General features: G+C 37.3%; 1 protein-coding gene across 3 annotated transcripts in view; it reads left to right on the top strand.

Annotated features, from left to right (window-relative positions):
• Positions 1–8410, top strand: part of LOC109911363 (ELAV-like protein 1) — a 32317-nt gene extending 23907 nt beyond the window's left edge. The window contains exons 1-5 of one of the 3 annotated variants that reach the window (XM_048614106.1): positions 740–948; positions 1091–1194; positions 3505–3658; positions 4593–4818; positions 6970–8410. In XM_048614106.1, the coding sequence (XP_048470063.1) occupies positions 3577–3658; positions 4593–4818; positions 6970–7297 (636 nt within the window). In that variant the 5' untranslated portion in view covers positions 740–948; positions 1091–1194; positions 3505–3576 and the 3' untranslated portion in view covers positions 7298–8410. Of the gene's footprint in view, positions 1–739; positions 949–1090; positions 1195–3504; positions 3659–4592; positions 4819–5360; positions 6527–6969 lie in introns of those variants that run through there. The other 2 variants (XM_020510657.2, XM_048614105.1) reach the window with 2 other exon arrangements.
• Positions 8411–12566: the final 4156 nt, after the last annotated feature.

Genomic DNA, 12566 nt, shown 5'->3' on the forward strand with positions numbered 1-12566 from the left:
TTTCTGTTGGGTTGTTAATTCTTCTTTTTCAGTAGTCACTGTTCCTTTTGTGGTGACTCTAGACTGCCTACCAGATATAATGAACCTCCATCCTTTTTCTTTCATTTGGCCAGGAACGGGGCAAGTATTCATCCAAGCCTCCACAAAGGTTGCTATGAGCTGGACATAGGAAGTGTAAAATGGAATCTTAATAGCTAAGGGAAAATAGTATTCAATTCTTTGGTAGAAACTGATGGAAAGGAGGTTCAGAATAATGCTCAGCTGCTGCATGAACATTTTTATAAATACAATTCTACAGATGCTGAAAATCTGAAATAAAAACTGAAAATCTGGTATACTTAGCAATGTCTATAATGTATATAAAATGTACCTAATTTTTGAAAGAATATTAGTAAAATGTTAGTTGCAATAATTAAATAATTTAAATTTCAGGATAATGTGGCATTTTGGAGTTTAATGCAAAAGCCAATTTCTTTCTTATAAATGTGCAATGAGTAAACTATATATCAGTACTTTTCTCCTTAACTGGGTGTGTTCTGCAGTTTTTTTTAATGTTAAATTGGTTAACTACTAAACACGCTTGTCTTAATCTGGTGCAATGCGCAGTGTTATATTACTGGTTCTTATCACAGTGCAATTTATATGCTATGCATGTTGGCAAGATAAAAATTTGCATAGCGGATTTTGAGGGAGCAGGCGTTGTGTTGTCTTTCAACTATTGGTCAACAGCATTTTGGCTTTTTATAGAAGTTCTGGCATTGCATGAAAGACTTTCATTCTGTTAATATGGCTCTTGCATGTGACTCAGTTGTTGGTTTAAGTTAAACTGGGGCTGGATTTTTAGTTTGGGGCCTTCTGCAAGGTATGCTTTGATAACAGAATACCACGGGGATAAATGGACTTCAGAAATCACGTAACTGACAGTACTTTATTTCCGCACCTATTTACGTAAGCAGTTGCTTTTGCTTAACATAGCCAACAAAACTTTAGGTTTACATTATAGTTTAAACTGAAATAGCATATGATAAAATAACAGTTTTTCCTACCAGGGAGTTGCAATGTTGCTGACCAAATGCTCACTTTTAAATAGGCCACAGCCTCGGATATGGGTTTGTGAATTATGTGGCTGCCAAAGATGCAGAACGAGCTATTAACACACTTAATGGTCTGAGGCTGCAATCAAAAACTATAAAGGTAAGACCCTTACAGCCATAACTTCATGAATGTTTCACAGTATATCAATGTTTAATATTTTCTTACACCTGCCACCCCCCAAAAAGAAAGTTGTTGATTTGCGCTGTTCAGTGTGTGTTTTGTCCTTTACCCTAGCCCAGAGGTGAAGCCAGTAGTAGCAAGCTGCTGCTGCCCTCACTGAGATCAATAAGTTAGTCGCACATTATACCAATTTCTGCTTAATTCCATACTGGATGATGTTCATCAACTGATCTGTCATGGTGCTCAAGTATTTGGCTATCAATCTGTTGTAAAAAATTTCACCACTGAGTCATTAAGTCAAAGAGTCGTACAACACGGAAACAACTCATCCATGTCGACCAAATATCCTAAATTAATCTAGTCCCATTTGCCAGCATTCGGCCCATATCCCTCCAAGCCTTTCCTGTTCAGGTACCCATCCAGATGTTGTAATTTAAATGTTGTAATTTTACCAGCCTCCTCTACTTCCTCTGGCAGCTTATTCCACACGCGCATCACCCTCTGCGTGGAAAGGTTATCCCTTAGGTCCCTTTTCTATCTTTCCCCTCTCAACCTAAACCTGTGCCCTTCCTGTTTTGGACTCCCCTACCCTAGGAAAAAGACCTTGGCTATTCAGCCTATTCATGCCCTTCATGATTTTATAAACCTCTATAAGGTCACCCGTCAGCTTCCGATGCTCCAGGGAAAATAGTCACAGGCTATTTAGCCTCTCCCTATAGGTCAAACCGTCCAACCCTGGCAGCATCCTTGTAAATGTTTTCTGAACCCTTTCAAGTTTCACAACATCTTTCCTGCATCAGGGAGACCAGAATTGCATGCAGTTCTCCAAAAGTGGTCTAACCAATGCCCTGTACAACTGCAATATGATGTCCCAACTCCTATAGTCAACGCACTAATCAATAAAGGCAATTGTACCAAATGCTGCCTTCACTACCATGTTTACCTGTGACTCCACCTTCAAGGAGCTACGAACCTGCTCCCCAAGATCTCTTCGTTTGGCAACACACCCAGCACCCTACCATTAAGCATATAAGTACTACCCTGATTTGCCTTACCAAAACGCAGCACTTAACATTTGTCTAAATTAAACTCCGTCTGCCACTCCCCGGCCTAGCTGATCAAGGTCTTGTTGTACACCGAGATAGGCTTCTTCACTCTCCACTACACCACCAACTTTGGTGTCATCTACAAAACTTACTAACCATTCCTCCTATGTTCACATCCAAATCGTTTATATACATTCACAAAAAGCAGTGGATCCAGCACGGATCTACCGCTGGTCACAGGCCTCCAGTCTGAAAAACACCACCACCCTCCATCTCCTACCTTCAAGCCACAAGATAAAATCTCTTAGTAGTTTATAAATTAGAGCTTTTAGTGAGTATTGAAACCTCAAGAGACACCATTGGGGCTCTCTCCAGTAATGCATTTGACCTTATGTTTGAAGATCCTTTGAAATCGGAGGAAAATCTAAAAGCGGCACAGTGATTCGTGGTTAGCACTGCTGCCTCAGCACTATGAACCTGGGTTCGATTTCACCTTCGGGTGACTGTTGTGTTCTCCCATGTTTTCCTGGGTTTCGTCTGGGTGCTCCGGTTTCTTCTCAAAGTCCAAAGGTGTGCAGGCTAGGTGGATTGGCCGTGGGAAATTTAGGGTTCAAGGATAGCGTAAGGAGGTGGTTCTGGGTGGGATGCTGTTCGAGGGGTTAGTGTTGACTCAATGGGCCGAATTCCTTGCTTCCACGCTGTAGGGATTCTATGATTCGAAATGCTACCATGGCTGATTTTGTTTTTGTTCACCTCCAGAGACCTTCCTGTCATCTGGAACTCGACATTTGAGTCCCAACGTCAAATATATGTAGCTTTAAGGAGAAAAGTGGCCGTGTACTGTGTATTTTGAAAACAAACTAATTATAACGGAAATCATCCATGGATGTGTGCTTCAAAAAGAAATACTCCAATGAATATGTTAATATTGTCAATTAAATCAATAAGTGTATCTGCAAAGTTTCCAGTTGAGTGTTTTCACTAGAATCAAGTATTGTTATCATGATGTATGGAAAAATGAACATCCCTTCTCAGTATGCTTTTAAGTTATTTCCACATTTTCCACTATCACCTAATATTTTGCAGCTGAAAATGTGCTATTCAGGTACAGTCTGATTTCAGGATGAAACCTGTGCTTCACAAATCAAATAGATATAATGCTTTACATATCTAGTATCATGTTTTAGTAAACTGCTCACATCAATGAACCTGAAATTATTTTAAAGCGTGATATTTTTGAAAGGTTTCGTATGCCCGGCCGAGCTCGGACAGCATTAAGGATGCAAACCTGTACGTGAGTGGTCTGCCAAAGACAATGACTCAAAAGGATTTGGAGCAACTTTTTGGACGATATGGTCGCATCATCACGTCTCGTGTTCTAGTTGACCAAGTCACAGGTGGGTAATATTTTTGCTTTATTAACTATCAATATTATTTGGGCACGGGCAGGGTGGATAGAAAACAGCTGTTCTTCTTAGTTGAGGGATCAGTAACAGGTGACATCATTTTAACATGAAAGGCGGGAGGTTTAGAGGGGATTTTAGGAAAACATAGTTCACCCAGAGAGTGGTGAGAATCTGGAATGCATTGCCTGGGAGGATAGTTGAAGCAGGAGACCTCTCAATCTCTTAAAAAGTATTTGGATGAGCACTTGAAATGCCATAACATTCAAGGCTATAGGCCAACTGTTGGAAAGTGGTACTAATGTAGATTTAGAGTAGCTTTGGTCTGTGCAGACTGAGTGGCTTGAAGGGCCTCTTCTGTACTCCGATTCTATGTGTAAATATTTACATAAATTATATTTGTAACTCTAAGGCTTTAATGACAACAGAAAAGTGGACCTAAACTAACCTTGTCTGGTGTACATGTTTAAAAGCTTGCTTAGTCTTGTGTGTTAAAAATCTCTGGACTATGCACCCCTGTCTGTTTTCCTGCCCTTATCCCTCTTGGCCAGGAGTGGTTCATCTGGTTCCACAGTTTCTTCCAAGTGCAGGTCAGTTTCCTTCATGTTTAACACAATCTTAAGTGTTAAACATTCAAATGTTATTTAATTGTGTCAATCTCTCAGTCACCAATAAATGCTCTGAGTTACATATTTCAAAACCTTATTTTTATTCTCTTTGCTAATTTTTCCCCATCCCATGTAGGCGATAGCTATGACTACATTTCTGAGGATAGCATTAAAGAATATAACGTAATACACATTGGAGCAAATCAACAGGCTACATTTTAAATTTCAGTCTCAAATGGATTGTGAGCACTTAACTCTACTTTCTTCTGTCGTTCTGTTCTCAGTAGCAAAGTGGTTTTGTAATTCTCATCTGTTTTCAGGTATGTCCAGGGGAGTGGCTTTTATTCGCTTTGACCGGAAATCTGAAGCAGATGAAGCTATTAACAATCTGAATGGGCACAAACCACCTGGTGCTGTTGAACCAATTACAGTAAAACTTGCAGCCAATCCCAACCAGAAAACAAATGCATCCCTGCTGGCACAGCTGTATCATTCACCAGCGAGGCGTTTTCCAGGACCGTTGCACCATCAGGCACAGAGATTCAGGTATGTTCTGTCGCTGTCACTGGTGCTAATTCTGAATTACTCTTGTGTATCGATGGGGAGAAAACAGGAAGTAACCTGAAGGACTGCTTGACCTTTTATGGATTTCAACCATTTTTATTTCAGGGTTACTTCATACAGTGATTCATTTAGTGCCAAAAAATGACCTTATTCCTTCCAGACTCTCGGGCTGAGGCACCGTTTTACCACTTTCCCTGTCAGAATTAATCATGGACTCTGTGGAATAAAATACCAAACTTTATAACTGGATCAGCTGATGTACTGGCTATTCGTTAATTAATATTTGCTCAATGAACATCAGTTTGGACCCTGATTAACTTAACTAATTTATTAAATTCGTGTTCATATTATAAATAAATTTGTCATTAGCTCATTGCTCATTTTAAAAATGAATGCTTGAAACAAAACGGGCATGATCAGAAAGGAATGAGATCCAAAGGTTTGTAGCAGTAGGCTAGATCCACTCTTCACAACTCTTAAATGATGTACAAATGATTAAAACCATCCTGTCCATTCTGATATAGGTGAATCATCATTCAACACATGGCATCACCCGGTATATATTATGGTCTTTGGAGTTTTGAACCCACACCATGTCTGTATTTCCTCTCTCCATTTTCCCCTTTATTTTTCTCATTTTTGCCTCTTTGGTTTGCTTGTCTCGGCTACCATGGGGAAAAGGTGAGGTGACAACATCATTTCTATCGAGTCTGAGATGTAATGACAGCACTATCTTTGAGGAAATGAATGACTAAAAATAGCTTTTGTGCAGTGTTGAGGAGGAATTATTGGATACCAATCCTTGAACTCAGTGGCTTTCTAGCTTGGATAATGCTAAGTAAATTGTCCAAATGCCAACAACATTCCTTCTCACTTCTATAAGTAAGGGCTTTGAGGGCAAAGGATTTGCTTACAGAACTGGCATAAAAAATTAATCTCCCAGTGAGGCAGATTAAAAATATCAAGCAGACACGTGATGGGACAGGCAATGATGTCTATTGCTTTATCCTTTAAGTGAGGATATTTCTCAAATGATTACAATGCTGCATGTCTGACTGGATGGGATTAATAAATTCCTTGTGACAAACCTCACCTATTGAATGGCAGGCTTTGAACTACCATAGTGAGAGTGGTCCTTGCTAAACAGGCTTAATATGAGGAAGGTCTACCTCCCGAGATGAGGCCTCCACCAGTCTGAATGGACATCACCGACAGTGCATCTTATTGAAAGTATCTGCACTACAGGCTAAGTTGTAGATTTTAAACTCTACACGAGCTTAGCTTTGGGGATTTGCATTCGCTAAATAAAATTGGGTACGTAAAGATGTATCCACCATTCGTGAATGCTACAAGATTCTCTGATAGCTCAGGATTGCACTGATATGGGGCAAAAGAAAATGTGGTGATCTAGACATCTCCCTTTAATTTAGATGTACTACATATTCCAAAATTTGTGTAGTTTTCAAGTTGCAAATGACATCTGAAAATGTTTTCTTAATTGTCTTGTCAAACAAGTCTGCTATTAGCTATTTTTGTGCTACAAATCTGCCCAGTTACTATGGATTTGTTTAGGTGCCATCTTTGTAAAAAATGTCACTCAGGATTATTATTAGGCACGTTTACCAATACTTTGTGATTTCAGTTTTTGGCTGGTACTCAATAGAAGTTTGGATGCTTTTACATTTTGGGATTCTCTAGTTTTCATTGCAGAAAAGCGAAGTTTATAAATCAGTTCTTTGTGTTTGCGTGAATAAAGTATTAGTTATCTAATAGAAAGGAATTTAGTATTGTTTGGTATTATTTGGCTATGCTCCTTTAAAAATGCTTAATAGGGTTTTGTTGCAACACAGTGTAGGATTTTGCAGTACCATAAAATGCTTTTAACAGTTTTAAATGAAGGATTTGTGCTCTGGGTGACCTGTTAATTCCTGTGTTTGTCTAGGTGGATCAGTACTGCTAAAACTAAATCAAAGAGCTTAATACCAGTAGGTTTCCCAATTCCCTGAAACAAGAATTTAATTATCTTTTTGTTTTTAACAAGCCAGGCTATGCAGATTTTTTACTAATTTTCATTTGTTTTGTCCCTTTTGAAGCTTTTGACATAAAGTTAATGTTTTCTTGTTTGTTTGTTAGGTTTTCGCCGATGAGTGTTGACAATATGAGTAGTTTGTCAGGTGTGAACGTTGGTGGTCACAATCCATCTGGCTGGTGCATCTTCATCTACAACCTGGGTCAAGACGCAGATGAGGGAATCCTGTGGCAGATGTTTGGCCCATTCGGAGCCGTGACTAATGTCAAAGTTATACGTGATTTCAACACCAACAAATGCAAAGGGTTTGGCTTTGTAACCATGACAAACTATGAGGAGGCTGCCATGGCCATCGCTAGCCTGAATGGCTATCGCCTCGGAGACAAAATTCTCCAGGTCTCCTTTAAAACCAGCAAGTCACACAAGGTGTAATTTAAAGCTTGTGTTCATTTGTAAGCATTTGATTAGAAATACACTGCTGAAAGGTAAATAAGTCCACTAGTGTAAAGCAACTCTTATTGTTGTGACAGACGTGTTTTGTCTACCATTCTAGAAGAAAAAGTGAAAAGGATTTTTTATATTAGTACTCTGGGATGCAACTAATATGAAATGTTCAAATGTTTGATACATTTCCTTCCATAGTCCCCTCCTTTCTTCCTAAGCACCCAAAAAAGGAGGGCAAAATACTGAACTACATTGTAGGTCTATGGATTTAAAATAATACTCTTTAAATTGCAATATTCATTCCATTTTAATATAATCAGTTGACTAGCAACCAGCTCTTGGTTGATTCCTGCTTGCATTGGAAAAGCAATTTCATAAATGCGCTACTTGCTCTCACAGGTTTAATGCATTAGTAAACATTTTTGAATTAAAATGATGATTTGTGCCTGTAAGATTAATATGTTGCATATTAAGTTCATCCAGACCTCAGAACCATGGCTGTAATATGTTTTCTGTAGATAAGTATAAATGGCACCTCTGTGCCTTTCTTATCATGAAATGTGGAGGTAGGTGCAAAACAGTTCAATTTTAATTCCTGACATGGGTATAACAGTGAGTCATGTTAATAAGATTTAGAGTGTCAGTACAAAAATTGAGCAGGTTTACTTGTACATTTGCCAAATTTTTGGGTGAAAGGAGCATCTTGGTTGGGAAGTGTAGTGTAGAATTACTCTGCTTGTAATATTATCTTGGGAGGTTTAAACCTTTGAACATTTGTAAGTTTGTTGCACCCCACCTAGTGAACTCCATTTCTTTTTTTAAAAAAAGTTTTTGTTTTTTTTGCATAATTGACATGCTAAGTTGGGATAATGCATCAGAATAGAAAGTACTTAAATGTTTTTCTCATGCAGGTTAGCTGTCAACACAAAGCTTTGTTAAAATAGATTTAAAGAAGACTAATCTAAAAGTTTTTACAACTGCCTTTGAAATTAGTTAATGTTCTGTTATATAATTTCTTTTCATTTTGTTTCCTTTGTTTTGTTTGACTATTGATTTTACTTTTGCATTTATGATCATTAAATTTGTTTTGTTTTGCTCCAATTTTGTTTAGTTTTTGTTATTTTTCTGTTTTAAAGTTAATTTGCTGTTTAGCGCTTCAAACTTTTGTTTTACGATTAAGGGTAGGGATTGAGGGGCCAGTGTGCAGACAGGCACCTGATCTTTAGGTACCCTACCAAAGAGTTTTACACCTTTTGCTGAAGTGGGCTTCACAGAGCATCTATTTTTATAAACAAACTTTTTACAGGAGTGCTAGCAGGGGATTTTGAGTGGAAAGTTTTGTATGCCAACTGATGAGCTTTTAAATAAATTAACCAGCCTTGAACCTTTGGTAGGCAGTTAGCTGTAGCTGGCTTTTAAATCTTTGTCAGAATTAAGTGCAGACACAAATCCACTGGTCCTGTTTGAATGAAGGCAAGTTGCAAAAAGGAATGTGAACTTGTGTTGCATATGTTGAGCACATGATTATGAATAATAGTTGGAGAAACTTAACTACTTAAACCCATGGTAAATGCACTGTCAAACTTAATCTCAAATGTATAGCAAAAGGAGCTGACACCAAATATACCATTGCTTTAGACCTGTTTACCTTTGTGCCATATGCACTGATATGTTGAACACCAGAGTATGATTTTTGAATATTTTTGGAGAATTTCAGAATGTGAACAGTTAAGGCAAGTGAATTTTAGTCAACCTCCTTTTTTAGTCCCCAACTTCCCAGTACTCAAAACACCTGGATGAAGAAGTTGGAGGAAAACATGCTTCTTTCATAATATACAAATACATTTTGAATTTTTAAAAGTTCTAATTAAGCTAATTGCAGTTTCTGGGAGCTGGGAGGAGTATAGTTGCCAAATTTAATCAAGACTGATCTAAGGTTTGCATTTCTCATTGGAAATCCTTTTTCTCCTAACTTTGTCCAACTCATTAAGTTTCTAGTGCTGGATCTCATTCAGTCTTGCTCCAGAGAGAGAGAGAAAAATTGTAGAGATATTCCCAAATTTCCTTCGAAGCTGTTGCTTGAATGTCAATTACATGATGGTGGAAAATAGAAGTTTTCCACAGAAGAAATTATGTTTGGGATATAATTTGTATCCGAAACAATTAGGAATAGTCTGCTATAGGAGGGTGAAAGCAGTTGGAATATTTGTGAGAGAATGATTGAGTGTAGTTCTTTTTTATGACAATCTGACTTTTTAAATTTCATTGAGGTAATTGTTCACATTTATAAACTGATTTTATCATTCCACTAACTAAATTCCTTCTGTTATGCACCCTTTCATAATTTGCATGTAAGGAAACCCTGTTATGAAAAGATAATCTGGTTGACGGCTTGTGTATTTGTTTGAGATTACATTTTCTGGTAAAATCCGGTTTGCTCAGATTTTGTAGTACTCAGCAGTATACCTCTTTGCCACAAATACATGTGACAAAAGTTGTTCTTGCTATTTCGGGTGACTGAACGGGGAAAACTTTTGGTATCTGAATTTTTTAAGCCCATTTCTAGGCCAATCTGTCTGTAATGAGACAATAATTCTACTCAAAACTGAAAGATCAACGAGACTAATTTTGTGACCAGAGGACTGATAGTATATGTTTCAAACTAAAGGGTATTGTGCAGTTACTGGTTCAACACCCATCATGATCATTGCTTTTTGTCCTCCCATTCGGCACTCTTCAGAATACCGTACAGCCCACCAGTTAAACCGATTTAAGTTGTGCTGATCTTAATCCATAATTTGTACTTGCTCTCCTCGTATTTACAGCACAACATCTAGTTGATGTGAATTGAAATCTGTCTAATACTGTGTTAACTTGCACATTGTGTATAATGCCAAATCTGTATTTCTTCAAAAACACACACTGAAAACTCATTGGAATGAACAGATATCAAACAATGCTACAGTTAATTGCCTATACTATCTTCTTTTATGCTCACAATTTGTTTTTTCTGGTGGGCAATTGGGGAAACTTTACCCAAAAAGAATACTAAATGATGTTCTTAATTTTAAACAAAAAGCCAATTAATTTGAACCAGGGTTGCATCTTCTATAGTGATTCACAACAGATCAGTTGCCTTAATTTTAAAAAAGTACGGCATTATTATAAATTTGTTTGTAAATCCCATTAATTCCTGAATTGTAGGGATATCTGTGTGTCAGCACTTCTAATCTCTTATTGTCCTAATTGATTGGTTATTCTAAAATCCAAAATGATTGTCTATAATGGTACTTTATTATCCTGTAATTAATATCTAAGTGTAGGTATAAAGGATTTCTGTTCACTTTAGAATATTTTCACTCTCTTTATTTTTAAAATGCCATCAATCTATGCTTGAATTCTTAACAATTCCTATGATGCCTGGACAACTGTACAGGTGAGATTAGTTTATCAGCAAAATGGTTGCAGTCAATGCCATATCATTCCCCCTTCCCCATCTGTCATTTGTACATCTTTTACCTAAATTAAGATTTCAGTGCTTTTCTTCAGCTTAATTATTCAATGCTTTGAGACAAATTCCTGACCATAAATTTATTTGTCATTTTCTTATTCCTGACCTCTGCTGTCATTTGCTACCCCACTATCACAGCCACCGAATAACTAAGCATAATTCCAGTATGAATTTAATTTTCAACTGCAAAATTTGTAGCAGGAGGAATGATGGGTTGTTGCTTTTGGTGACATTGTCAGAAGAAGAGTGATGTCTGAAATATTTTTGACTGCTTATGAAAAGGAAATGTAAATGATTCCTTTCTTCCTTTATTGGTTCTCATCAAACTGTTTTGTCCTATTATTGTCCTAAGATAGAGCTGTAAATATATTTTGAAGAGGACTGATTTCTCTATTCAATTTTCTACTTTGCAGCCATTCTATGGCCACTAAAAGTACCTAAGCCCCACTATTTTTTCTTCAACAAATTCTAATTAGGCATGAATGACTTATGTTCTATACTTGAGCTAGGCCTTTAAAATGTTGATCAATTAAATTGTAATCATAAAGTTGGGTTAGGGATAACTAAATGTTACCACTTGGAGTTTGAGGTTTAGATGGTGCTAATCAGGTTCTCTTGATGGAAACTCTGATGACCTAGTTTCGAAACACTGGATTTCTTATGGTTCTTGCTTAGTTTGTAATGGGATTTAAAAGAACTGTACCAAAGCTGAGGAATTTTGGATTATGCTATCAGATGTATTTTCCCGAACTTCAGTCTTTCCAGATTAGGCTGATCACTGCAAAGGCCTGTTCTTCCTTCGATTTTCACCCCTGAGCAGAATATGCCTCATACTACCCCAAAAAGAGATGGTGTTTGTCATTTTGCTGTCGTTCAAGTTTTTCAAAAATGTATTTAAAAGCTATTTGTGGATTTCTATGACATACTTTGAATTTTTTTTAGAAAAGGACAAATTTAAACTATGCAAATCTCAAAAGTTAAATCTCTATTCAACATGGAAATACCATGTGATTTTCTTTTTAGTTCACTGCAGGCTTAAAGTTATGGAGGTAAGCCTGTTTCCAGTTGTCATTATTTTAATTGGGTAAAGAAGCAAGTAAAGTAGAAAATTTGTCTTGCATGGTAGCAATTTGAATATTATTTATTGGAATTTAAATATCATGGACTAAATCTTTCAAGTTAATTGCGTCTGCAGTACATCCAATGTGGGATCATTTTCTACCTTCCCTACTCTATTCAAGACTTAGGCTAGGTTATAATATTTACTTCTAACAATTTTAGTATAATTATGAAACTCCTAACATTAGGAAGAATCAGTTAACGGCTCAGTGAGTTTTTGTAGTGAGTAACAAAGACCAAAAAGTAAGGACTGTAATTGATTATAATTCTGATCTGTGCTGAGCTAGCTGGTCTGAGCCAAATTAGTCACTGTAGCCATTTATGATCCCAATACAGAAGTCTCTGCTGGAAGTGATGCTGAAAGAAGTTCGAATGTATTTGGCTTCAATGATCTCACTTCTGTATTTTCCTTTTACTTTTCTCCAACGATTGAGGTTTTCATGAACATTGGCTACATAGGCAAGTTACTGGACAATGTATAGCAAGGCTTCAGCTTCAGGGCAGAAGAAGAAGAATACTCTCAAAGGAGATAGTAGGAACTGCAGATGTTTGAGAATCTGAGATAACAAGGTGTAGAGCTGGATGAACACAGCAGGCCAAGCAGCATCAGCAGAGCAGGAAGGCTGA

This window comes from Rhincodon typus, chromosome 29, assembly GCF_021869965.1.
Source record: "Rhincodon typus isolate 14 chromosome 29, sRhiTyp1.1, whole genome shotgun sequence".
In the NCBI taxonomy this organism is placed as follows: Eukaryota; Metazoa; Chordata; class Chondrichthyes; order Orectolobiformes; family Rhincodontidae; genus Rhincodon; species Rhincodon typus.